This window comes from Anguilla rostrata, chromosome 2 (assembly GCF_018555375.3).
Source record: "Anguilla rostrata isolate EN2019 chromosome 2, ASM1855537v3, whole genome shotgun sequence".
Classification (NCBI taxonomy): Eukaryota; Metazoa; Chordata; class Actinopteri; order Anguilliformes; family Anguillidae; genus Anguilla; species Anguilla rostrata.
In genome coordinates, this window is record NC_057934.1 from 41,499,028 (window position 1) to 41,526,972 (window position 27,945).

General features: G+C 43.6%; 1 protein-coding gene across 1 annotated transcript; it reads right to left on the bottom strand.

Moving 5' to 3' along the window:
* Positions 1-27,871, bottom strand: LOC135248060 (dual specificity mitogen-activated protein kinase kinase 3-like). The gene is made up of 12 exons (XM_064322250.1): positions 27,314-27,871; positions 11,253-11,319; positions 11,013-11,061; positions 6,944-7,057; positions 5,443-5,562; positions 4,114-4,230; positions 3,783-3,834; positions 3,437-3,564; positions 2,963-3,040; positions 2,523-2,662; positions 1,942-1,987; positions 1-1,802 (listed from the first exon to the last, which is right to left on the bottom strand). The coding sequence occupies exons 1-12, from the start codon at positions 27,327-27,329 to the stop codon at positions 1,716-1,718; spliced, it is 1,014 nt and encodes a 337-aa protein (XP_064178320.1). The 5' UTR covers positions 27,330-27,871; the 3' UTR covers positions 1-1,715.
* Positions 27,872-27,945: the final 74 nt, after the last annotated feature.

The window sequence follows — 27,945 nt, forward strand, 5'->3', positions numbered from 1 at the left end:
TTCACACGCCCTACAGGTTTCCTCCGAACCACCGCCCGTCCCCAGGCCCCGCGCGTCCAGCTTCCGGTAAACTTACGGCGCTTGCCTGGTGTGTCCACCGCGACCGGGACCAGAGAACGGGCGATTTTTGGCAACGTGGTTGGGAGGCCGGACAGGCTAGTCGCCCGCGTGAGGAGAATGCCACGTTTCCCCGACACCGAAACTCTGAGAAAAGAATTCATAGTGCAACAGGGGGACCGCATCCCGCCAATAAAGAAATGTCACTCTTCCAAATAAAATTAACAGACAGGCTAAATCTAACACACTCAGAAAAGCAGATGAACAATCCCATGGCGGTCGGGAGGGAGTATCAACTTGCACAACTAGAAACGCTCTCGGCGCCAGGGCCAGTGTTACCTCGGGCTGGCTTGTTCCAGCAGAGAAGGGGCATCTGAAAGAAGATTCCAGAATGGCTTCTGTAGAAAATTCTTAAGGTACTACAGGTAATCTCACCACTTCTGTCTGTCTGACTAAGATAAAGAATAAGACACTGAGGTCAGGGGCCTTTATCATGAAGTGGAGAGTTAGCTGGATAACTGTACTGAGAAAAAGCCAGACTTTCACTACAGGCCATGTTCCAGATTTGGGAGGGTTTTACTCAGTGCAGTTATCCAGCTAACTCGGTGATCCTGCTTCGTGGTACAGGCCCCTGGCTGTGAAGTGAGAGAAAACTGACTGTACAAGACAGCATTGGCCTTAAGGTTTTTGCTTGGGCATCTAAAGCTTCTTTTCCATTCACAATGTCAGAGGCACTTAAGTCTAGAAGATTGACTTTCCTTTTAATTTCTTGTCACAATTTTAAAATGTACCTTTTTGTTTCCGTAACCCTTCATACGCTAAACAAAACGGGCTACGATCAATGTACGTTAACCAATTCACTTCCAGTTTAGTATGACTTGTAACAGCCAACAACAGGCTAACTGAAAAGAGCAAGTCATATAGGACAACAAGAAATGCTGAAAAATGGAGACTGCACTGCTTAAGGACAATTTCACATTTCTACACCTTTACGAATAGCTGTATCAAACTGAGATGCGAGATAGTGCTTTTTCCCCAACCAAAAACAGGTTAAAATAAATAAACATAAGCTTCAAACTGACTCTTAAAACCTAATCCCACACACCCATTTTGAATACATTCAGCAAGAAATTCAATGCCATATATACACAATACAGACAGAACAGTAAAGCAGCCCCTCAGAAGCTTATGGTGGTGTTCGGTACACATAGATTAGCCTGCAAGTGGACACAGACAATGCATGCGCTGCACGTATGTGTGACAGGGCCAGTGGCATAGCTTTAATCTTAAAGGTTGTCATCTCTGTCATAGATGTCAAGGACCAAGGAGGTTTTTTTAAATCGAAATTTCAACACTGTATTCCTCAGGAGAAAACAATAACAAAATGATACCTGTTTTGTCTGGCATGAACCATCAGAGACCTTTCCCTAAGTCACTGTATACCAAACAGTAGGTAAATATCTTAACTATCTTATAAAACAACTAGCAAATACTGTAAATAATGGGAGTGAATCCACCATGCTTCTAAATTATTATTCTGGCAAATAAGGAGTCACCCTTTTCCAATGAAAATCTTGGGAGGCTAATTTACACTTTTATGGTACAAAAAAACAAAACAAAACAAAAAAAACACAAAAAAAAAGAAGAAGGGAGAGGGGTCAGTTGTGGCCGTCGTCGAGAATCTCCTTCACAAAAGAAGCTACGTCTGTCTCCTTGGAGTCATGCGTCTTGAAGAACGGGTGCTCCTGCGCAGAGGATGGAAAAGAGCCAATGAACTGCCTGCTGCCTCAATGATAAATGACAACAATGATTCTACTGTCATATAACTACTGTCCTGAAAGATTTAGCATCCGTAGCAAATCTACTTAAGTATACTCAACTTACCATGAGTTCAAGGTAGTTCAATCTCTCGCTTGGATTCTTTTTCAAACTAAATAAAAGCATACAAACTGAAATTATAATTGGAATACAAATACCACAAAAAAGAACATTCAGTTTCTAATGTTCTATATCTTTCCGCTTTTCGTCTCTGCCATTTGGAGTCAATTGTGCCTTGTGTCACTCTAGTGCCACTCGCCCTTGCTGAGACAAGATCAAATAGGTCTCAATTCTGTAAGACTGCTGCTGACATAGCCAAAGTTTGAATTCAGTTGCGGCTATTGGGTCATACATTGGGTGTACAGCTAGCACCTTCACCAACAAAGCCAGTTCGTCTGGATGTTTCATTTTTGGTGTATGCAGCTGATTTTGAGCATGCACCACACCTACCGCACCTGAAATCAATTTTCCTTTACATTTTTCCCCGAAAGAATGAAAAGAAACCTTTAGCACATTTTAGTGCTACTGAGATTAGAAGCTACCCAGAAGTAAGTGACATTACATCATGCAGTTAAAATGACCTGACTCGCTGTGTATGCATTCAGGAGTTAAAGGTAGAAGTCAGTAGTGAAGCAGCGCCGGCTCACCAGTGTGCTGTGAATTCGACAAAGTCCTTGGAGAAGCGGTCTGCTGGGAGCTGAGGGGACGGCTCCTCCACCACCTGCTTCAGCTGCTGGAAGGGCGTGCCCCACGATTCATAGGGAAAGCGCAGGATGGCCATCTCGATCTGACACGACAGGGCACAGTACCATCATCAGACAGGAGGACCAGCGCGTGCAGGAATACAGTGATAAAGGAATTCATTTAGGGTTTTCAGAGTGAGGTCCTTATATGGAATAATGGAACAAAGTGGACCCAAATTTGATTTTGTACATGGGGAATTACAGGGATGATAGACATTTGTGGGCAGACTATGGTACGAATACAAGCTAAATGACAAAGGTAACAATGGTTCCAACTGAACATGATTGCTAGTCTTCATAATCTGAATTATATCTTTTCTTTTAGGGACAGGTTAGGGACTCACCAGAGTGATTCCCAAACTCCACACATCTGACTTGACGTTGTAGCCATTCTGGCTCAGCTCAGGGTTAATTCTCTCTGGCTGCAGACACAAACGTGGGAGGAAATAGTTCACTATACACGAAACAGACCGTGGAAGGAGTTATTCACACACAAAGGCACTGAGAGGGATGGAAAGGGCTAATCACACAGAGACGGTGTGAAGGCTAACCACAAGAAATGATGGAGGAGATGCGTCAATCGCATCCAAAGACGAGTGAAGAGGGTCACTCAACAGAGACATGGGGAGAAGAGAAAGGCAACAGTAACATTATCTTCATAAAGGCCTTGCATAAACTTGCGCATTTTTATTTCACCACTGCATGTATATTTTTCTTTGCTTGGTATCCTTAAACAGCACTGCAGTGATGAAACTCCATGGCAGTAAGGCTAGGTGTGCGACAGTAAATGAAGAAAGGCCGCAGCAGGTTTCACTCACAGCCATGTAAGGCTTGCAGCCAGCATCCAGCGTCTTAGCCACAGAGTCCACCAGATAGCCACTGATTCCAAAGTCACACATCTTCACATGGCCCTCTTTGTTAATGAGAACGTTAGAGGGCTTCACATCTGAAAAAGAGGGAGAAATACCAGAAAGCGCACACTGAATGGATATAATTGCAAAAGAAACAGGGCTGAATTTCATTAAGGATCATAAATTGATGAAAACCGTTCTTGACAAAAGTAGAACTGTCACAATTATATTAAAACACTGCGCTATCCGTGGTTAAAGTTTGCCATAAGTATGAAACCGTAATCATAGAATTCCACAAGAGGGCGCTACTTACCTCTATGAATTACAGACAGCTTACTGTGCAAATGCTCTAATGCTTTGACAATCTAGACCAAAAAAAGAGAGAGTAATTGAGTTATTTCAGTTTATTTTTAGAAGCACACAGAAGTACCTTTCTCAGTGAAAATAGTAGCTATTTTCACTGAGAAAGGTATTCTTCAAAAAGCCTCCCGTAATACAGAAAATAGAATGTCAATGCTGAATAAGCAAGAGGCCAGAGAATGAGAGAAGCACACACTTCACAGAATCAGTCAAATGTGCAGTTTCCCCATTTACTGTGTTCGTTAGAACCATTACACCACACTACTTAAAAACTGAACACTCACAGACACGGTTATCTTCCCTAGGATGTCTTCAGGAATCTTCTTCCCTTTCTCAATCACTTTTCTGTAGAACTTATCCAGAGAGGTATCCATCAGCTCCATGCAAATCCACACATCGCCCTGAGGAGGACACACACAGAAGAAAAACAGCTAATCGTGAAGATCAATTCTCATATTGTTTGCATGTAAGGTTTTCAACTGTCCTGTAAATCGATGCAAATATAGATGCAAATACAGTACAGGTGCATTGTTCTGGGCTATGGCACAGAGGGAGGAAGGTAGCTCAGCCTAGTCCATGAATTCATGGTGGGACTAAGCTCTGCAGGCTTAGAACAATAACTGAAATCGGGTTGGGGCTCCAGTAGGAGGGCTTTCAGTAGTGGATACCTTAGCTACAGGTCATAGACTGGTGGCAGCTGGATGGAGCTTCTATGAAAGCGTTTGTCCTAGTTTTTTGACAGACACTACCCACACTTACTTGGTGTGGTGATAATCTCTACAGTGCCCCTCTCTTCTCCATTTCTTTTTACCTGCCCAGTTCCCGGTAGCAGACTGCTACAGCCCTGTTCCTACGCTGGTTCATGCCCACGCCTTGATGCAGCCAGGAGCTCCAGATGCATCGCCCTGCCCCTCTAAACTGCACACTATACTTCCCTTCATTTGGACTCATACTTTTCCATCTAGTTCATTACCTCAACTGTAACCTGCTCAACCCCATTTTATTTGCTGTGTTAGATCCCTCGTTAAATTTCTGTTACATCCATTCTACCCCTGATTTACACCACGCCACCCCTCTATAGCTGAGTTCCTCTCAAGATTTCTGACCAGCAGGCCAATGACAGCTGGTCAGTGAAAAGGGCTAAAAAAAACAAAACAGAAGGCTCTAATAAGACCCAGATTTCTTCCAGTTTTATTATAGGTTAATAAATTTTAACTGAGGGTTATAACTTCAAAACAGCAGAAGTCTATTATAAAATATTAAGCTAACATATGATAGTATAGGGTTCCAAGGTCAAAAAAATATTCAAATTCTGAAAATTGCAGTATTTTTTTCCTTTCAGTTCAAAACCACTATCATTATGAAGCATTTGTATCACAAATGCATTAGCATCTCATTTACATCACAGGGTCACCAACATTTCAGTAAACAAATCTGTCTCAACCACATCGTAAGGTTGTAGTACAAGACATGATCATATCAGTGCCTTAAATGCAACTGCCAGTCTTTCAATGTAATATATTGTTATTAAATACAGTCTATGCTCAGATCATGTCCACTGCATTATTAGAATGAAAGACAAAGCGGACAAGGCACCAAGCCCTCAGACCCACCTCTCTGAAGAGAGCTCCATAGAAGGTGACTGTGTACGGACAGTCTACAGTCCTCATAGAGATGTCCAGGTCCATCAGTAACCTCTTCTGCTCCTGACTGTTGACTGTCGCTCTTATCCTCTGAGGACGCAAAAGACAGCACTGTACAAGATGCAGGCATATCCACGCTGGGTAACATGCACTAGGCCGGTCAGAGCGCAGACATACTGTACCAATCATAGGGATACTACGCTTACAATAAAACGCATTATATAACTTGCGGGATAACCTCTTATTGCAGTTATTACACCTTTTTTATTGCACTTAAGAGAAATGCATATATTTTTTCCAAAATAAAAACTCAATAGGCTAAATATCATAGTATAAGTTTTCTTTTGATCTTTGTGTACAAGAATTCTCAATATTTTTTTGTTTGTAAGATAAGAAGTAGCTTTTTTTTTTAGAAAAAACCACGCTTTTCGCATTTGAAATTCTATTTATGTACATACAAATGCTTGTTTCAAGAGCTCGTGAAAAAGCTGAAAGGAAATAATGCATTGACTTTTCCTAGCCTATGTACAGAGTGGATTTATTGTGACCTTTAGTGACCCATAGTGACTTTTACCCCTGCTTGAAAACCCTGCATGCTTAGTAAGCTTAGTCTCATGTTCAAGTTCATTTACACAACTTTCAAACGTAGTTTATGGCTTCCTTTGCCCTGAAATTGCTGATAGCTATTCTATTGCGTACAGAGAGTTACTTTCGCTTTCCATTTTTGCATAGCACAAGTGGAAGTTTGGCACACTGTTTAATGGACCTTTGATTGTTTATCGGTAAATGCTTGCATAAAAGACACTTTCATAATGATATAGAGAACTGTATTATTATTATAAAACTAAATATGCTTTCGTTCTTAATCAGAAGTAAATCACAACACTACAGAAATCACTACAGGATAAAGAAAATACAAAACAATTTTTGGATTTCTTTGTTTTTCCAGAAAAATATGCCCTGTATGTTTACTAAGTGAGACTCTCATAGGATCAGGGGATTTAGTCATTTTGGTACAAATGTGCTCTTTATTTCAAGCTTCGAACCATGTCTGCACTGTATACTGTTTTAAAGATAATGGGTTTATTTAAGAAAGAGGGGGATTCATACAACATGCCCAGGGCTTTAAGTGGGTTTCAAGAGGTTAAGTACCACATTAGTCAATCAGTGGATGAGCACGTTTCATAGGCCACAAGATATTATTATTTACAGTTTAGTCAATGTCCACAGTAACTGTAAAAGTCTTGTTGAGTCTGAACTGCCTCAACCCTGTCCTGCCTGCCTTTGCTTCGGCAGCACTGTGGCATTGAGACACTACAGGCTACACCTGATGTCAACAGGAACATATTTTATGAGTTTTCATAACAGTCATTTGAGCCTAAGACAAACACCAACTTTCTTATTAGTGCTGATTTCTCAGCGTTGAATACGGAAGAAATTCCCTGATGATGCTGCTGTCAGCCTCTCTCACCTTGACTGCCATGATGGTTCCACTCTGTGCATGCCGTACCCTTTCCACCACGCCGTACGCCCCTCGGCCCAGCTCCGACAGCGACACCAGGTCATCTGCCTGCACCTCAAAATTCTGCACAACAAAGAGAGAGAGCACGGCATTCAGGGCCCGTGGTGTGTGCGGATTCCTCTGAAGGACTGCCTAGCACCTGGTACACACACTGTAATCAGAGCGATAAGTGCATCAGCATCTTCCATAGAATAAACCATTTGGGTCATGCAGCGGTTTCTGTTTCCAGAGGAGGGGCTCACAGGTTCCAGTTGTAAGATGCAGTCGGGACATCTCCAGAGCATTGGGCTGTGCAGTTTTGTCAACAGCCAGGCTGTGGCTCTAAAATGAGTGTCCTCAAAATTACCATTTCAACGTTTGTCAATCATAAAAGAGGGAGATTTCCTTTTTTAAAAATTAGCAACAGCAAATTAGAACTGCAATGCATTCAAATCTCTTCCATTTATACCTTGTTTCTAACCACAAACGGCGTCACCGGTGATGTAACTAGGGATAAAAGTAAGCCAAATGCTAGCCAATAGAGGTAAAGCAGCTTCATTATGTCAACACTTCATTATTTTGTAGAGTGACAGGGATGTATTATTTTCAAGGCCTTGTCATCTCAAGTATTCTCCCTTAACGCACGACAATGTTCACTATGGAGGACAAGCAGTATTGTGATTAGTTTCCAAGTGTGGTAACAAGGATAGGTCGCATTCCAGAATATGCCTAAAGAGCATTTCAGTTCAGTAGAAAAAAAAAAAAAGCTCCACCCTGTGAAGTTAGGATTAGAAACTGCGCTGTATTTCTTTCGCCACACATCTACCATCCTCATTCATCACTGCTGACTCATACACAGACGGCTATATCTCCCGATTTGTTTTTGATTGCAAAACCTGGCAGATGTTGGAAGTGAAAAAATCCTCCATGCGAGAACCTGTGAGAAAAGACGAAAGCATGGGAATTTATCTCACTGTATCCTTGGTACGCTCATTTGTTGTTGCACGTGAGAACTGCTGACGCAGGCAGTGACTTAGTGCAAGAGGTGCGACTACAGAGGCTGGAGGAGTGTTATTTAGGAGTGCTAGGACGTCTATTCATCATGTAAATATTGATGTCCAGCACCTGCAAGATGGTGGTAGAGTAAGCACAACAACCACCTCCAGCACTCTTACTTCACTGGTCCAGTTATTTTCACTTAGCCTTTAAACATGTTCCATGATCTCCAAAATGGCAAATAATGACACAGTTCATTATTTCATGGATATATTTTTCAATCCAGGGAGTTTAAAAAAAACCTATACTATTTTTTTTTTAAAAGGTTGAATGGTACATTAGAGGGCAGTCATAATCTGTTTATGGGTTGGAGGGTACACGTTCATTGCACCAAAAGCTGACTGACTAACTGACTGACTGACTGACCTCAGGCCCTCTAGAATAGCCCCCTTGAGATCTGACCGCTCGTGTTGACAAGGCAATAATCTCATCCAGGTTCCAGACCTTTACATTTCCCAAACAATGTCATAATTCCACTATGATTTCCAATACCTGGTAAGCATTTTTGTACCGTTTTCATTGATATGACCTGTGCTGGTAAACACGGATGCTGACGAGACCGTTCTTCCTCACAAAGTGTGAAGCCTTTCTACAAAATTAGTAGTAACGTGTTACACATGTTCTCTAAAAATGTCGCAGCTAGCACTGCACTCCACGCCCTCAGTGTCCCAGGAAGGAAATGAGACAGAGGAAGCCGCTAACAAAAAGCAAGAAGTGAACTAAAAGGGCTGACTCCACAATGAGTCTACAGCGCGGGGCCCCAGATACCTGGGAGACGGCCGTGAGACAGCGAATGGCACACAGATAGCGCAGCTTTACGCAGGCCGAGCTCTCCACATAGCACGCTGTCACAACAACGGAGCGTTCCGATTGGACACTTTACTCCAGTACGATTCAGGCACTCTTCCCTGCATGCAAAAAAGTGACGCATTTCAAATTGCTTGGATCGTTATGGTAACAGTTTTACAGTTTACAGTTTTTTTTGTAGGTGGAGTGCACGCTAATTGCATAATTGCATGTGCAGTACAACATGCTATGAACCGTGCTGGAGGTAGCAATGTACTTGCCATATTAAATCGTACCATTTTTACATTAGAAGTGCTGGTTTTTATGCACGTAGTTTAATGTCAGCTCATAAAATCTGTGCTGCTGCTGCTGCTGCTGCTGCTGCTGACTAAACAACTTCCCCTTGGTGGTTAATGAAGTTTAATCTATCCTATTATTTGGTTTTTTCTGGTCTGACATGCCTCCCTGAACTTGCCGTTGTTTGGGCTGACTTGACGTCAGCCGGCTCACCCAGCAGCCCTGATAATCACTTTCACTGCACTGCACAGACACACAGATTACACAGCCGCACACAGTTATTTGTTACAGCTTTCATTATCTTGCGTCTGAGAACTTTCCAGCCCATGACACAATGTTTTCTGTTTTTCGGGGGGTTTGCGAGAGACAGACTTGCACTCGGAGCAGTTAAGGAGAAGTGAGATTAAAGAGAAACGACGAAGGATACATCACCTGCGTCTCACACTCCCCACCCCCCCCCCCCCAGCCAAAACGAGAGCAATGAAAACCCCGTAAAAACCAGTCCAGCGCTGGCCCGACTCATTCGCCTGCGCGAGACCGCTGCCAGAGACGGCTGGCCGCCTTCCCAAGATGCACCGCAGCCAAGTTCCGGTTGGACCAGGATTCGGCCGCCCGGTTCTGAGGCGCGCGGAGTCTCCCCCCGTAACCCGACACGCTCCAGCCGCCAGCGGCGAGAATCAAACAGGACAGGCGAGCGCGACGCGAAGACGCAACATAAGCCTCTATTGTCATGGCGACTCTGAAAATGAAATACGGTGCCATAAAAAGGCAGGAAGCCAGCATGCAAAAAGAACACCGTGTTAGCATTGCTCTCTTTTCCCAGATAGCCAGCCTCTTTCCTCTAATTATTTTCAGTCGAACGTAAACAGGATTACCGAGGCTGTGATGTGAAGTGACAAAGGCCACACCTGTGCCCCTGTTGACTATGGCCTCCAGCAAAATTCCCATTCAGCCAAAACAGCCCTCGCTGCACCGCGCTGGCGCGCACAGGGCTGATCCCTAACTCGACACGCGCGGTCGCTCTTCACAGAACCACACACTCTGTACGGGCATATTCCCCGTATTTCGTTTTGAAATGGCGTTTTGGTTCTGCAAAAGAAAAAGAGTTTCAAGAGGATGCTTAGGTAATCATTCCTTTCAAAGCAGGCCGTGTGCTATTTCAGCTTTCTGGCACCTGTCTCTCTCCCTCTCGCTCTCTCTCGCTCACTCTCTCTTGCTGGGACAGCATGACCTCAGCCAGCAGGCATGATGCAGCTCATCCTGACCCCACGCCTCCAAGATCAGCGTGCTCTGCTCCTCGCTTTACTCTCCCCCCCCCCCCCCTTACACATCTGACAGGAATGCTGGACGAGAGCCACGGATGCTCCGCCGACTGGCTACTACACCAACCCATAACTGCAGCCAGGGAGTAGCATCTACATCGCCACACACAAACGACCCTGAACAACAGCTCCACCGGCAGCATTCAACAGAGGTTCCACTTAGCTCAAGAGTCCATCAAGGTTCCTCCACCAGAAACCCAGAATGCTTTCTCAAATATAATACCTCTGTCCCCTACTTGTCCGCGCGTACGCACGCACGCACAGACCCCCCCCCCCCACCTTCTTTTTCCATGCTGTTGTTGTCAAGCGCTGAGATCTGTAGGTATAAATAAAGCAGTAACTCAGTAGCGCAGATATTCCACCGGCGCTCCCGGTGATGTCAGTGTTGACAGAGGGAGGGGAGGAGGGACGGGGGGAGACGGGCGCGTGCGTCTGTGTTCTGCTCGGAGCGGTGCTGCCGTGTGACCTCAGCTAGCCCCCGGTCTCCCGCGCGGAGGCCAGCCCCGCAGCAGCCAGCGCCGCCGCCGCCAAAAGAACCAGGGCCCGCGCAGCTGTTCTCAGCTCTCCTTTCGACCCACCTTGTCTCCTATGGTAATGAAGGTCCTGGAGTCCAGGTTTCGGGGAGGGCTGCGGAAGAAAGGACAGCGCAGCATTTAGGACCTGAAAGCCTAACAGTGACATGAATAGTAGACTATTCCTGCAAGATCTATTCAAACTGCTTAAACAGAGCGGTGAAATGAGATGGATTACTGTCTGCCGTGCTCTACACGCTGCCCTGGGCTTTAGTTGGCCACTTGGGCCCCTGCAGAAATACTCACACGGGGTTGGGCTCTTTCTGCTTGAAGACCTCATCTGGGATCCTCAATGCAGGCTTTTTCTTTTTTCCTGAAAAAGTAAAGGCAGTTCAGTTAAAGGAATGTTCAGCTCCAAGAGTTTCTGATATAATTTCAAGTGGTAGGCTTTTGTGTGTGATGAAGCATATTCTACATAATAGGGCATCTCTATAGCCAGGAAACCGACAGTGAAACAGGAATAATCTCATATCTACAACCATCAGCACTCCCAGTTAAATTAAGCCACGATCAAAATAAGTCCTCAAATACCACGACATAAAGAAAGGAATATGGGTGAAACGTCCTAATATGGCAGCACCGAGCCAACAGCAGCAGGAGGATCCTGCAATAAATTTTTTTTTTTTTTTAACTTTTCCCAAACGCTGATTAAGACTTTAACTGGCAGCCCATACAGGCTGCAGTTCTGCTAGCGTGATGAGAACAAAGATGAGAGAGGGCCAGTGTTTTAGGTTCAGCGCGTTATGCGTGACTCATTTAAGATGCGCGATGCTCTTTCATGTGCGCGGGGTGCAAGTGCATAGCTCAGGGGTGATGCATCAGACGAGGCTCAATTGGTGATGACAGGGTGACTTGGCGACCACCGTCAGAGAAAACGCTTTCCTCTCAGGTTCTCCTAAGGAGGTGCCAGACTGCTGATCTAGCCCTTCCCCCGGGTCCTGGGGGAGGCCGGCCACACCCTGATGTCTGATTAAATTTACCTTTCATCTTTAAGCGGCCTGACAACTCAAAGCGTGAACCTTGTTTGATATCAGAGAGACTAGCACATACCAGCTGCTACGAAGCCCTTTCGGAGCCTGGGAAACAAGCCTATGCAAACCATTTTAATGTATTTATTAGAACCCATTCTATGACTGTTTAAACCTTAACCACAATTACTCAAGACAAAAATAACTTGCAAAAGTCAAAAACACATGCCTCCTGTGATCACTGAAGAACAGTTATCAATGTGCAAACACACTAAATTTTGGCACAAATCGTTCTTTGCGAGCTCCGTTTTAAAAGTCTTCAGATGAGGGGCTGGATTGAAGGGTGTGCTGTGCTGAAAGTTCGCACTCCGAATATAAACCCATGTCCCCAGTAAAATGTGCGGCTGCCTTGTCCCCCCCCCACCCCCCCTGGTAACCTCCTCTCTTCTTTCCACTGGGTCCGACAAGGCCTGAGCCAGGTTTTACTGTCACTGTGTATTAATACCTCAGCAGCTGCTAGGGCCATGTGAAACCAACCACACAGGCTGCTGCATCGAGGGCCTTCACCTCCCCTTTCTTTCCTTTGCTTCTATCAGTGCAATGTGCATGAAAAGCCCTCTGTATAATTTGTGCTTGTCCGGGTGAAAGTGGCCCAATGTCGGGAGTCCAGCAGGGTGCTGGGACGAGTCCGCCACAGTAAAGAGCAGCTCCACCTAGCCTGACAGGGAAAACAGACGCTTAATTTGTTATGAACCTATTGGGTTTCAATGTTTACTTGCTAATGTCAAGGGTCGTGATGAGGTCAGACGTTCATCTGACGGACGCAGAAAGGAAACGAGACAGGCAGATTACAGAGGCTGCTCGGTGGCTCATCCTGTTAATGTGCTGTTCTAGCGCGCGGACGGGCCAGACGGTCAGGTTTTAAACCTGGACCGCGCCAGTGGCCCTGGGCTCTAGCCATCGCCCAAGAATGGGAAGGTTTCTGCTGCCGAGGATTACAGCGGCTCATCGCCCACTAGCAACACTGCAGTGGTCAACTGGATGCCAGCAAATCCACCTGCTCAAAGTACATGAAGTGTCTTCCTCCAACTCATCTTTGTGCGAACCAGGCTTGTAAAGCTCACAGTGTGAGTGTGATAAGAAGCGACAGCGACTTTGCTGGATTTGACTGAGAATACATGTTTGTCTGCATTCTCCTATGGCACAGATACATATATATGATGGGGCACTCCAACCTGGAGAGAAAAGGGGGGGAATATTTTTTAAACTTTACAACAGTGCTGGGATGGTGGAGGTGGGGCCCATCACCATGTTGCGGCCCATAATGTGATGCCACTCAACGACCTGTGTTTACCCCCCCAAACAAAGATGTGAGATGGCGCAGACTAGGGAAGTGACAGCCGCTCAGGCTGTATTTTCCACTGAATGTGTTCGCCGTGCGCTTCTAAATTTAAGCGCGGAGCCTCGGCAACACGCTCTGCTTATGAATGGCTCCGCAGACAAAGCCCCACCTCTCTGGTCCCCGTTCTGGCTGGCCTGCCTCCTCTCGCTGACCCTGTGAGTCACCATAGCCCAGCTTGAGCAGCACGTGATTGACTGAGGAACCCGGCTCTAATTTTGGCTCTGCCAGTATCTGTCCCGCACAATGACCTCAAGCTGTGTCCATGTGCTTTCATTTCTATTACAGGGATCCGATGATCCCAAGCTGTGCCCATGTGCTTTAATTTATATTACAGGGATCCGATGATCCCAAGCTGTGCCCACGTGCTTTAATTTATATTACAGGGATCCGATGACCCCAAGCTGTGCCCATGTGCTTTAATTTATATTACAGGGATCCGATGATCCCAAGCTGTGCCCATGTGCTTTAATTTATATTACAGGGATCCGATGATCCCAAACTGTGCCCATGTGCTTTAATTTATATTACAGGGATCCGATGATCCCAAGCTGTGCCCATGTGCTTTAATTTATATTACAGGGATCCGATGACCCCAAGCTGTGCCCATGTGCTTTAATTTATATTACAGGGATCCGATGATCCCAAGCTGTGCCCATGTGCTTTAATTTATATTACAGGGATCCGATGATCCCAAGCTGTGCCCACGTGCTTTAATTTATATTACAGGGATCCGATGACCCCAAGCTGTGCCCATGTGCTTTAATTTATATTACAGGGATCCGATGACCCCAAGCTGTGCCCACGTGCTTTAATTTATATTACAGGGATCCGATGATCCCAAGCTGTGCCCATGTGCTTTAATTTATATTACAGGGATCCGATGACCCCAAGCTGTGCCCACGTGCTTTAATTTATATTACAGGGATCCGATGATCCCAAGCTGTGCCCACGTGCTTTAATTTATATTACAGGGATCCGATGACCCCAAGCTGTGCCCATGTGCTTTAATTTATATTACAGGGATCCGATGATCCCAAGCTGTGCCCACGTGCTTTAATTTATATTACAGGGATCCGATGACCCCAAGCTGTGCCCACGTGCTTTAATTTATATTACAGGGATCCGATAATCCCAAGATGTGCCCATGTGCTTTAATTTATATTACAGGGATCCGATGATCCCAAGCTGTGTCTATGTGCCTCTGCATTAATTAAAAGGGACCTGGAGCAGCAGTGTAGCACAACTGTTACGTAACTGTGATTGTACCTCTGAGGTTGTAGTTTTGATTCCCAGGTAGGGCATTGTTATTGTAACTTAGTAAAGTATTCAATCTCTGCTTCGTCAGTAAATATCCAGCTGTTTAACCATTATGTTTGGGGTCAATTTGACCCCATTCTGTGTTTGACATCTTAAAAACCATTTAAACTTTTTTTTGTCATCGTGATGCTGTATGACTTTTCCTAATTTGGTGGGAATAAATGGTAAACATTCAATAAACAAAATGCCATGTTTTCAAAAGTCCTGTACCAACTTTGTAAACAAAGGTATTTTGTGGGGTCATTTTGACCCCAGGCTCTGCAGTTGTATAAAATGTAAGAAAATATACAACCTTTTTTTATTTTTTACCTTTGATTTTTTGTGGGTGATTCTGGTAGCATTTTCCCCATACAGGCTTCAAACTTTTACTTACCTGTAAAATGAGACGTTTCTCACAGCATTTACATGAACAAGAAAGTGGAACGTCTATTTCAGAAACTTTGACAAGTGTGCACAACATCTGGTTTGCAGCAGAGCCAGTACTTTGCATTTCAACTAAAGTTAAGTTTTTTTCCAAATATTTCAGCAGATGTTTGAAAATTTAAATGCAAACATATAAACTTTTAACTGGAGTTCTTTCCCACTATGTCATGAGGAGTAATCAGTCCATCTTTTGCTGGGCCATCTCATAAAGCAGGACATTACTCACATCATGTCCTGATTATTTGTATTATCATATGCAGAGAGCAAAAAAAAAAACATTTTTTATTTTTGTAATTTTCCCTTGAAACAATATTTTAATCCCTCATATGGTTTTTCTATCACTGTATCCACATTGTTCCTGTATCCAATATGCTTACATCCAGTCTACCCTATTTAATACTTTTTACGTTCTCCAACTCCACCATTCCAGGAATTCTTTCTTGGATTCCTTATTGTCTCACTTTTTAAATTCAATCTATATATAAATGTGCCACTTTTGGACTTAGACTGAATGCTTTCTTTTGAAGATGTATTTATCTACTCACCGGGCTATGGATATGTAACAGAACTTCAGAATTTTTTCACTTGCAAAGCTAAGACACTGCAAATACTCAAGTATTTGCAAGGCCTTCATGTAGAATTGTGACTACAAGTTCTCCGGGAGATGTGGACAAAATTGCCACGTTCTTGCAAATAAGAAAAATCTTCCCCAAAACGAGTGTACAAAGGTGCATATCCTAGTTTTAAACTGAAAAAGGAAATAGCTTGATAGCAGTTAAATGATCACAAAAGGAGAAGCCACGAACATCAGACTCTTTGGCTAAGTCCCAAACAGGCATTTGGAACATGGCATATGATGCCTGGGCAGGATGTGCCTGATTGCAGGGCACAAATACAGGCAGTATCGGGAACATCATAGCACCGCAGCGGCCTGAGCAGTCGTGCCCTGGTGCAGATAAGCCTGGGGAGACAGCCCAAGGCATCTGACATTGGAGTGGAGCCTGCAGGAAAGCCTCAGACCTCGAAAATGGGCGCAGCGCTATGGAAACGCTACCAAAAGGCCCCTTCACAAGAGACACCCGAGCATTCCCTAAGGAAGGAGAAGTATGCAATCCTTTAGTCAGGCAACACGTCAAAACAAGTCACATGTCGGTGCTGCTCAGGTATCCCAAACTCTGCATTTGGAATGCCCATTGCAGCAGAGCGTGTTCCGGAACAAGAAGTTCCAGAGCCAGAATTCAACCTTCTGGTAAATTCCAGATCAGATTGAAATGCGTACAAAATGCGAGAGATTCTGCAGAAATCAACAAAGTTGAAGGCTGCACATGTAGACTTGTCCTCGCTATTGGAAAGAAGCAACACATTTCCAGTAAAATTTGAACATGCCAAGAGTTAAGGGGGAACGAGATACGAGTTAGACAGTGTGCGTGTGCATGCATGTAAAAGTCACGCTAATAAGAGGGTGGAAATTGGTGAAGAGAAAAAGATATCAAAACTGCATCTTTCAAGCACACATAAAAAAATCTCCCTTTTCACTGCTTGAATGTGTGCCGTTCACTGGCATTCCACAAATTATTTCCACAGTGCGGGGAATCTGGGTGAAGCAAAGGCAATGAGGTCACTTTCTTGGAAAAGTAAAACTAAATAAATAGTCTAAATACCGCTTCACCCATTGAGGAAACTCGTAGGAGTCTGCCAAGTCGCATCTGAAACGTGCGCTATGCAGGGAATGTGTATAGCGCACTGCCCTGATATGGACTACAGCTTTTCATTACACACATCCAGCTTCCAGCAGCCCTCAGACAGCAGAACGGTGCTCAACAACCGTCCGTCAGAGGGAAGAGAAGGTTTACATTCGCTACAAACACTTCTCTCTCTCGCCTCGCTACAGCCGGACTTAGGTTAACACAATACGAGGAACAACATGCTTGTGCTTTGATAAAAGAGCAAACACGTAAAAAAAAAAAAAAAGCACAGCACAGACAAAATATGCGGGTTTACATATTAAATGCCACTACAAATATGTTACGAGATACGAGGAACAGGCAGCCAAGGGCAGCATTACAGACAACTGAAAATAAAAGGCTACAAATGCTCGCACAAAAACCACAAGAAATTATGAATGGGCCTCGTCTCCTCGTGTCGCGGATGTCACCAGGCGCCGAGGGTCACGTGCGCGAGTGACACCGCCCGCCCTCACCACATCCGCGCGTCTGGCTCGGCGCCTCCCACGCGCTGGCCGTCGACCGCCGAGCAGCTTCCCCCGCCCCGCGCGGCGCCCACGCGAAGTCACGCTGACCTCGCGCAGGAGCGCCGTCACGAGGACGCCCGCCTCTGCCACCGCCCCCGTGGCGCAGGGAGCCGCGCGGCCCTGTCGCGACCCGGGCCCCCGTCAGGCTGCTGCTGCCGCGCGGGCCGTGGCGCCCGGCCATCCCTTTCAGCGGGTCACATGCACGGCACCACAATGGCTGGATGTGAAACGCAGGGGCCGGACTCACCAGACTCACAAAGGCCGGTAAAAACTCCCCTCCGCTCGCAGCCAGAGCTGACCGGCGTCAAAAACCTGACACACAGTCACTTTTATGTAATAATCTGCCACAATAAATGCCGGGTGTCTCGTATTCCCGGCCCTATTCAACACTGACAGCGCCGTCGGAGGCAGTGCGAGTGCTTGCTGCGGGCCCGTTGCTAAGAGAGACGGCCAACACCTACAGCATTTCTGATCTCCTGAGAGACGTGAAAGCGTGCACTTCCAGCACGACGTCCTCCTCCAACCAGAGCCCCTCAGTTATGTGCATGTCACTTAAGGAGAGAGGTCAACGAATGCCACACGATTACATGGAAATTCATCACGAATTCAACGGCGTATTTATGCCTCGCTATCAATGTTCCCATCGCTGTTAACCGATATAAGATGTAAGGCTCTATTATTTCACTTTCATTCGCGGATTCGCAGATTTGGTTTCTTTTAGCAGCCACTGCACTGCCGTCTTTCGGTGGAGAGCACAAGACATATGCAGGCCATAAATGCCTCGGTTGGCTCTGAAACGCCGGCCAGCCCGGCCCACATATTTACCTTTCCTGTTCTCCATGAATTCCCAGCAGTGATGTGAACACGTGCTACTTAGAGGAAGTGTGAATGGATCACCACTGACACAAGTCTTGTGGTCGAAAAGGTGAAAAACGTCTGCTGCTGCTGCTGCTGCTTCTTCATTAGCTGAGAGCTGTAGCTACTTCATTCACACAACGGCATAGGCTTCTACCAGCCTTCCACCTCTTTCCAAACTACAGTCAGCTCACAGTATACTTGTTGTAGCAAGTCAGCATTAATTCCTGGTTGACAGGCTCTCTTGTATGTGCTCAGACCTACAGTGAGGGGGCTGGGACAAGGCTATGATATAAGTACAGGAAACTGTTTGGCTTACTGAGGGAACTACACAGTCACTATTGCACATACAAAACAGGATTTTGCTGGTGCTCAAGTTTTAGTGTCAGAAAGTTTTTGATTTTAACTTAAAAAAAGAGCTACTATTAAGCCCCAGTCTCAGTTCCTTTTGGGTATCTGATCTCAATAAAACATTTTTTTTAAATTGTAGACAAAAATGTAGTTACTCACATATACTAATCATATAGGCTACTATATGCTCGCTATACATTTGTACATACATGTTAAAATAGTTCTACCCACCAAATGATATCAAATAACGACAAGACCAAAAACTTTGACTGTGGGCTGCTGGGTGGCTCAGTCGGTTAAGGCACCATGCTGTGGTGCAATAATCAGCCTCACAACCTCAAATCAAATCCAGATTTTGGCAGTGCTGACAGTGGTTGGTAGCACCACAGGGTAAAACACAACTGTCAAAACACAACCGTCCGATGTATGGGAGGATTCAGTTGGTTAGGGGTCTGCATTTCATCGCTATCTAGCAATTATCGGGCGACCATAGACTGCATGCTAAAGCCACATATGAAAGGTATTCCTCAGACTCCACTTAATGCAAACTTAGTCGTAGTCTGCGGTGTGAAGATAAGCAGACTAGGACACCGTGTGTTCCAGATGAGAACCGCAGATGTCAACACGCTCCTGAATCGGAGGTCGAGTTCGTGCGTGAAACCAGCTACGCTTGCAGATAATTGGACATTCCAAATTACAGTGGGAATTGGAAATGTTCAGCCTCACGTTGGGTGTTCTTTCATTTTTAAAAAGAAAAACTTTGACTGTCACAGAAGCTAAATCAGTACTACTCCAAAGTAATGCTACCTCACGTTTCCTACATTGTCCGTGCTATCAGTTTGTTCATTTTGCCATCTCTTAAGTGCGTGAGCCATGTAAGAAATTAAGGCGTGTCAAAATGATGTGTGCTGAAGCTCTGACGGAGTGGTGATGGTAATGACTTGGAATATTTAAAAAATTTGCACAATTCCAAATATGTATCTAATTTTCTCTTCTTGTTTAGTATTAACAGTTTGTCCTATGAAAAAAAGGTATGTTCGTCTTTATGCCACCAATGAATATGTTGGACCAATGCCAAGGTTGTGAATAATAAGGCTTTATTGCATGATGCCTAATGTTTTAGCACTTGTTAGCTTATATTGTGTTAAGTATGGAAAAACAGCATAGCCTACATTTCCAAGATTGAGCTACATATAGAAGTGATTTTGTGCAACCCATTCTTTCTGAACAGTGGTCACGCTAGCCCATGGAATGCTGCATCTTTGAAAGGCAGGACATTTCAAAATCTGCATTTTAAACTTGTTTGGTAAGGATAAAATGAACTTTTTTCTAAGTTTGGTTTGTTTTGACAGGTGAAACGTCAACCCACACTCAGGTGAACACCAAACAAGCGAACCGAGGTTCAGTTAAAAAAAAAAAAAAAGCTAACCCTGGAGCGGTTCGTTGCTAGTGAGAACAGTTCTACGATGGACCCAACCAAAAATGTTATCCTGACCAATTACAGGAATTGTAGGTTGTGAATTATTATAAAATTTAAGGGAAACATAGAAAGCTCCATTTTATCTGTGACAAACTGGAACAACGAGCCATGCTTGCGGGTGCACTTGGAAGAAGAGATCATTTGCCTTCTAGAAATATGGGTTGACGATTACATAAGGGAGCAGTTGGAGAAAACCCATAAAAATACAGACACTTTTATGATATTTACTCAGAAGCTGAGCGAAAGGGGATTCGACAGAACCGACGAACCGCATTAAAACTTAATTGAATTGATGAGTGCATCAGAATCACAATGGTGCCCGCCCCTTGGCTTTTCACACAGATCATGACCGATAAACAGAGGACATTTTCCAGACTGATCATCTTTGGAACAAATTCAGCGTTGCGATTCTGAACGAAGGCAACATCGGAGCTGACCTTCTTCTTAGTAATGTAGCTATTTATAGCAGTATGTCGGCAAATATGACTGTTAAAATTCAGAAGTCTGGACAGACGCTCGTGTAGTTGTCATTCTAACAATATGAGCTGATGGTAATTATGTCTGAAATAAAATAGTGAGAAGATGCATTCCAAACTGAATTTTTTCCTGTAACGCTAAGCAAATATAAGACTGGAAACTCAAATCCCAAATCCCAAATTTCTGACCAATCAACCAACTCCCACGTGTACAAATAAATTGCTTTATTTATAAACCAGTGCACTTGATTAATTGCAATGTGAAACTAACCAGACTAAATGAAAAAATACAATGTAACAAGTAACCAAACTCTGGTGCGGACATTAGCAAATTAACTAGGTATAGAAACAGCCAAATTCACTTGCCTTCTGATTTTGATAAAAAAAATTTTGTCATTAATGTTCTCGCAATGACACACTAAATGCATGTCATTCATAATTTTATTATGACTGTTTCAAGAGAAGAGGAAAGCGGGATTAGCAGCAACATCTTTGCCACACAGGCTAACAATAAATAACCCTAGGACTGGTTTCTGTTTTAATTTACTCACACTGAGCAAGCTAGCTAGAGCGTGATCTCTCATTTTTTACATTTAATTCAAATTAAGCGCTTTATCTTTGAATCTCGCGCTGAAACCTGTAAATATTATGACGTGTAAATATTATGATCAATAAACAAACGCCAAACACCAAAACACAATTGGCTCAAGAAACAGAAGCAATTATTTTGTTGTGGTTCAAGTCTTGGTCATTGCCTGTTATTTAAATAAAAAAAACTGAATATCTGCTGTCTTTCCCCTGCATTTTGGCCCTTTCGAGTGTAAGAAAATGCTGAATCCAGCGTCAATGCAGCCACTTACACCATTTGAAAGAGCACATTCTCTTGAGATGGCTAGATGAATGATAACAAATGTAGGAAACATGGGGTATTCACTGATTAAAATAGAGCTTGCATGGTGGTACAGGCTGTACTAGTTTCAGATCTGCTTACAAGGGTATTGATGGAGTGTATCACACGCTGCTTCTATGAAATAAATCCAGCGACTGGAGATTCCTGCTTAGAACTGCTGCATGCTAAAGGCTGCGAATGTGAGCGGAGTAATGAAATGCGTGAAAATATCAGGATTTTAAAATATCACCTACACCATCACCTGTCGCTTGATTCCACGTGCTTAGAAACGCATGAATGTTACATCACACAGCGGCATTTAGCAGACGCTCTTATCCGGATCGGCTTACGTAAGTGCATGCGTCTGTCGTGCAATCACGGATTTGTCAACAGCTATTTTGATGTAATTTGTGAACTGTCTGCAGTGCCTAAATCAGGGACAGGAGGGAAATGTAAGTGCCAACATTTAGCTTTAATGAATTTAGGAATATGAGGACCATCACTGCGTGCATTTGCAAACGCGCATCAAATATGGAAATAGATCACAGGCCGCACACATCATCAGAACAGCTGGTCCGTGCATCGAGTATGCCGAGCTGTCAATGCGGTTTATATTTCAATATCAGTAACACCAATATCGAGTGTGATTCAGTGGACAAATATTACTTGCATTGAATGTAGCTGCTGACTGCATCTTGTCATCCAAAACACTAGATAAGATTTCTCAATCTGATTTTAAGAAACATGCTGTTTTCAGTTCCATTTTCTTTGGAAGAGTCAAAGTAAGAAATGAGGTGAAAGTGACAGAACTCCCCACCCAAATAAAACCTAATTCATCACTGATAATAAAATACGACTCATAATCCCATACCTAGCTTAAGAAATGAAATACTGCGCCAACATTAACAAGCCAGCTGCAAGCAAAACTACAGCCAAATGAAAACTTAGCCAAGTGGCGTGCGGTTGGTGTCAGCCGACCTCCACTCTCTGGCCCTGAGGAGAGAGGGTGAGAGAATAACAGGATGCAAAGCCGATGTCTATGTTCTGTACTGAGTTGCATGTGCAAGCAGAGGGGGAAAGTTGCAAAGCGCTCTGTAAGAGGAGGGGGGCTACATGTCTGTACACAACCTCTCTGCAAGGAGGCAGACGTCAGAAAGGTCTGCTCACCAGAAGGGAGGCCTACCCTCACGCAGCAGGGAAATCATTACTGCACCAACTGCTTTTCGCATGTACAACCTCGTTCACACGGCCACACATCAAAAAACAGGGGATTCCACTGCTTAGCAAATGGATTTGCAAAATGAAGTTCAGGCAAGACACCCTTGTCAATATGTCTTCCCTGTCCCTCTGTGGTGAAGTGCATTTCTTCAGTGTTACGTACACCATATCCTCTGGCCCCTGCCATGTGGGAGCGAAGAGACTCATAGCACCTCCCACACACATGCAAACAACTGCTCAGTCACGCAATCCCCTGGCCTGCTTTTATAGCACTCTGATTTTGGTTACTATGACCACACACTGTCATCCAATCAGGGAAATAACGACGAAAAAAAAAAGTTGACAGGAAGTACAGTTACCTGCCCATGTTTGCTTTCCATGTGCAATCTGGGTCTCTGGTGCTCCTGGGGCTATGAGTCATGGTGACGGCTGCACCCGTGATTGTAATAATCTGAGTGAAGGGTCGGCTGCACCAAAGAGCAGGTCTGTGCATTTCATACTCTAAAGTAGGCTACGCCACAGACCAGAGAATCACTTATGCTGCAGACACCTGTACACAGGATGAACGCATTAGCGCATGCACTTTCACGTATCATAATGGAGCCTGAGCCCCCTCCATAGTCACAGCTCCATAATGCTGCATTTAATAACTGCTGATGTGCAATGAACAATTCACAATTGTGAATCATATGTGCATGCACCCACTTGTGAAACTAAATGAATCCCGGTAATGCAGGCATATTTAGGTTTTTTATTGCTATAAATAAAACTTACGACAAAAGGCTTTTCAGCACAGATGAACTGAGAATTCACTGTGTTGCCTACAAAAGGACAGTAACAAAGGCAATAGTCCTTTTGTTTTCTAATTGGTCCCCCTGACCTGTGTAGAACCCGTGACTTCATTGACTCATTTTCATCCACACTGAGAGAGACAATTCTAAAGTGACTTCACAAGCAAAAGCCAACTTCATCTGAGGTTTCCCTTTCCCTGCATTAAGAAAAAAAAAAAAAGCTTTTGTGCCTCAGTGTTCTTTTCAAAAAGCAGACAAAAAGCAGACCTCACCAATGGGTCAGGGCCCTTTTTTCTTTTTCCTGTTCTTTTTTTTGCCCTTTTACTACCTGCCCTGCTCTGTGACTTCTGTATACATTAATGAACTTTTACAACCGAAAACTCTCTCTGCAGCCCTCTTCCCTCAGCGTGTGCCATCTGTTGCTCAGAAGACAGGAGACAGCGCTCTCCCTTCTGCATTAATGCCATAAAATTTTAACTCTCCCTGCTCCCTTCTCTTGCACAGCCTACAGGGTGCAGCAATTCCCCATGCCCTATCTATGCCTCCTCGCCCCAACTACCCAAAACAGCACAAAAGCACTGTGTAAGCCAGACAGAACAGTTCTGTTGAAACAGTTTCTTATCTGGAGCCCAAACATGACATATGACCAAGACAGGAAAACAGCACTTGAGGGGAGAGCTACAGTGCTTCCGGTGGACAGAGCCCTGCATGAGGTTGCTGTACCCCTCAAGAGACAGAGACAATGAAGCGCAATTACACACAAAGCCAAGGTAGGAGAATGACGACTAATTTACAAGTTGCAGAATTAAGAGATTCGCGTCAAATCTCTTCAACGAGCCAAATTGTTACAAGTGGTCAACTTTACTTTGGTGAACATTCAAGATTTTTTTGAGAGGCAAAACACACATTTTATCAATGCCGTAACCATTGTTGTGGAATTTCTCAATTTGAAAAATGTGTTTTACACATCGCTGAAGGGGCCATGCCTGGACTTAAGACAGGATATTTGTCACATTCAGTCTCCAGGTATTCCTTGCTTAATGTTCTAATACAATACTGAACATGTCAAAGAGGACACAAAGGTGACAAATGGGGCACATACAAATGTGAAATTCTGACAAAAACAGTCTTTATTTATACCAGCACTACTACCAGTGACAGCATAGTAATTAGTTTATGCTTATCAAATATATCTACTGGTTAAAAATCGAATTAATATATGCATACATACATTTAAGCACTACCATTTTGCAATGTTATAATTTATAATTATATTTTGCCTGCAAGGACAGAGTGAAAGACAGCTGACTTCAGACATTGCTGGAGTGGAACTGGGATCAGTTCTACATTCAAGAACTCGATTAGAAAATGCTGAATATTTAATAGCATGGAACCACTACAATAAATTGCACTAACACCTGAACATGACCACTAAGCATGATGTAGAACACTACAAGCATTCTCACAGGCGTTGTCTCTTAAGTTACAGAAATTTGCTGTAAACAGTCCTCAAGTTAAATGAATGGGGGCCGACACAACGTTTTAATGTCACGCTATGAATATGCATGTAAACTGAATTGATAATATGTTGTAAAGCTTGTGTATAGAGGAAAAAAGAAAGAAGAAAGTCAACAGCTGGTAAACTGACCATGTTTCAAAACTTCTTCTTTTATCTTCGCTATTGCTTCTACGACAGAAATGTATATGCCAGCTCAAAAGAAAACCTGAGGGGGCCATGCCAAATTAGAGTTGATTTCACACAGAATGATGCAAATGCAACCGAAATTCAAAGCAGAAGCTCTTAATTGCGATAAGCCCTCTGCTCCTGGCAGAGGCTGGTTAACAGGAGTGACTTAACAGGAGTGACTAATGCTCCCAAATACTATGGCAATGGATGATGACTTGGCCAGGGGTCAGAATGACCTGATGCTTTCTTCTTACTTAACCATTTTTGCTTGAGGCCTTTATTCTGTACTGCACTGCAGATCCTCTTGAGGATGTACAATGTAACAATCTTGCAGCCTTTGTGTCCCTCACCTGCTCAGTGACTCATAGCTCAAGACACAAGTTCGACAGAAAAGGCACCTGTACATAATACCTTCAGAAGAAATTATATGTGGGGAAAGTTCAACAATGGGCAACTGACTCACCCTGTTTATCTCCATAGCCAGGACTACAAAGCATCGCAAGTCAAATGCCAACTGTCCAAGTCATTCTCTGAGGTACTATATTTAACATCCACTCGTTCGCTACATGGCAAAAGATCAATTCCTGCCTGCAATAAGACACACTGCAAAGATTAATGCAACGTGCACCATTAATGTATCCTGTCAAATCCTACTCATCTCAGTTTCTTTGAAGAGTTGCTCACTTCACTTCAAATAAAATACAAAACAAAAACAAACATTGTTCAATGCAAGATCCTGAACCACACTTCAGAGAAGCTCAACCAGGGTTCCACTTGCAGAACTGAAAGAAAATATCAGCCTCTTTGTTTTGCTAAATGTATCCAGGGTACCTGAAGGACTCCTGATTCTAACAATGAACACCTGCAAGTAACAAAAAGGGCAAAAAAGAAATTGGCAAAAACAAATTGCTTTTTTTTTATGTTGCCCGGGCAAATCAGTCACGAGGAACATACGGTCAAATTTTCTATGGAAACAAGAACAGCAAGAAGTACTTAATGAAGATTATTCACCATACCCACCCTTTATTTTAAACGTGCCTTTCCTTCTTCCTGCCTCCTACACAGGCAGAAACTCACTCCTGTCTGTACACAGGCTCTCAGCTTACAATGAGTCAGCATCACAATTCACCGGGAAACACCAAGATGCGTCGCCAGATTGACCACGAGCAAACAAACAATTGTAGCAAATAGTCTTTAAACTGAAAAGCTTCACTGTTAAAAAGACTTTAGAGTCTTCTGCACAAATATTTATTAGATTATACAACACAAAGCGTTAGATTTTAAGTTGCTGACTGTCAGTAACAGGCTACGTCATGATTATCTTTGATCATAAATATGGTTATGCTAAAAATGCAAAGAAGTTGACCGTTTTATTTTACTGACGTGTAAAGCAGATCAACATTTCTTGGAAAAGAATAGCAAAAATGTGTACCTCGATAGCCAACGTGTTGAATCCTGACTATAAATAATGAAGCCACCCAAATACCACGTGACAGACCGACCTAGCCATCAAACTTCCTATAACTGATTTAATCTCCAAAAATGATCACTCCATTATTTGCACAACTTAAATCCTATTCAGCATCAGTTTCCTACTCCAAAATAAGTTTCGTATTCGGTAAGGTTTGTATGGTTGCACACGTAGTTCGCCAGCAAGCCTATGCAAGCAAACTCATTCTAAACTAATTTTATTTAGCTAACGTTAGCCAACAATCTGAGTCTCACCTGTTCCTCCCTCAAACAAGTGATATTTCTTTTTACGGTGTACAATCTTTACATTGCAATGATACCCCCAGTAATAGGACATGTGTTCTTATCACATCATACAACATGAAAACCTCCAAGAATAAACAAACAACGAATATCTATGTTCCCAGCTGTGGTCTACTTACTGGAAAAGCATTGCTAAATTCGTCTACAGGAAATCGTGGAAGGGGCGACACCTTGGGTAACTAGCTACAGTCGTGTAAGGGGAAATCTAAATTTGGAGCACTCTCATGCTAACGTTAGTAAAAATTAATTCAAGCTAAACAATGCGAGACATACTCCGATTTAGCAAATAAACGTTTTACCCCTCACATGTAGTTAAATTAATTTCAAATATGGTTTGAGATACAGCTAACCGCTAGGATGTGTACACCAAATCATTGTTGAACGTGAGCACATTTATATTTATTATTTTTTAAGTAAATTACTTACCGGTACCTCTGGACATTGACCTGAATGCGCCTTCTGATATTAGCAGCACAAAAAACTATCCCTTTTGCACACAAATTGCACGCAGCTAACTAGCTGGTTAGCTAGCTAACTATGCAAAACGGTATCCGTTTCCTTTTCGATTTGCAAAAAGAAAAACGTGTTTACTGTATACCCAGGCAACCAACGGAGGATACACAGAAATAAAAATACACCAGAAATCAGTCATTCAACTTCTGTCAGAATTTGAGGTTGCAGGAATTTCTTCAAGCAGAAAAACAATGCAGATATTATTTAGCAAGCACCCGGTGCAGATTGCAGCAGGAGCTGCGTGCAGAACAGTAGCAGTTGACCGTAATACAACTAGCTATTTAGCTTGCTAAATGCTATAGTAACTTGTAAAGTCATTCGTGAGGCCGATTGCAGATATATTTTGCAAGTAAAAGGGCCAATACGGAATCAAACAAAAATAGATGAATAGCTACAACCTCGTCGCAAAAGGTTGCTGGCTGAAGGACTTTGTTCGCACCCTCGCTCAGTGACTGGAGATTTTAATGAATGACGTCATCTGCTAACGCACTACAGAGCTGGACAAATAGCAGCGCAAGAGATACAATCGTCGTCCAATAGAGTTG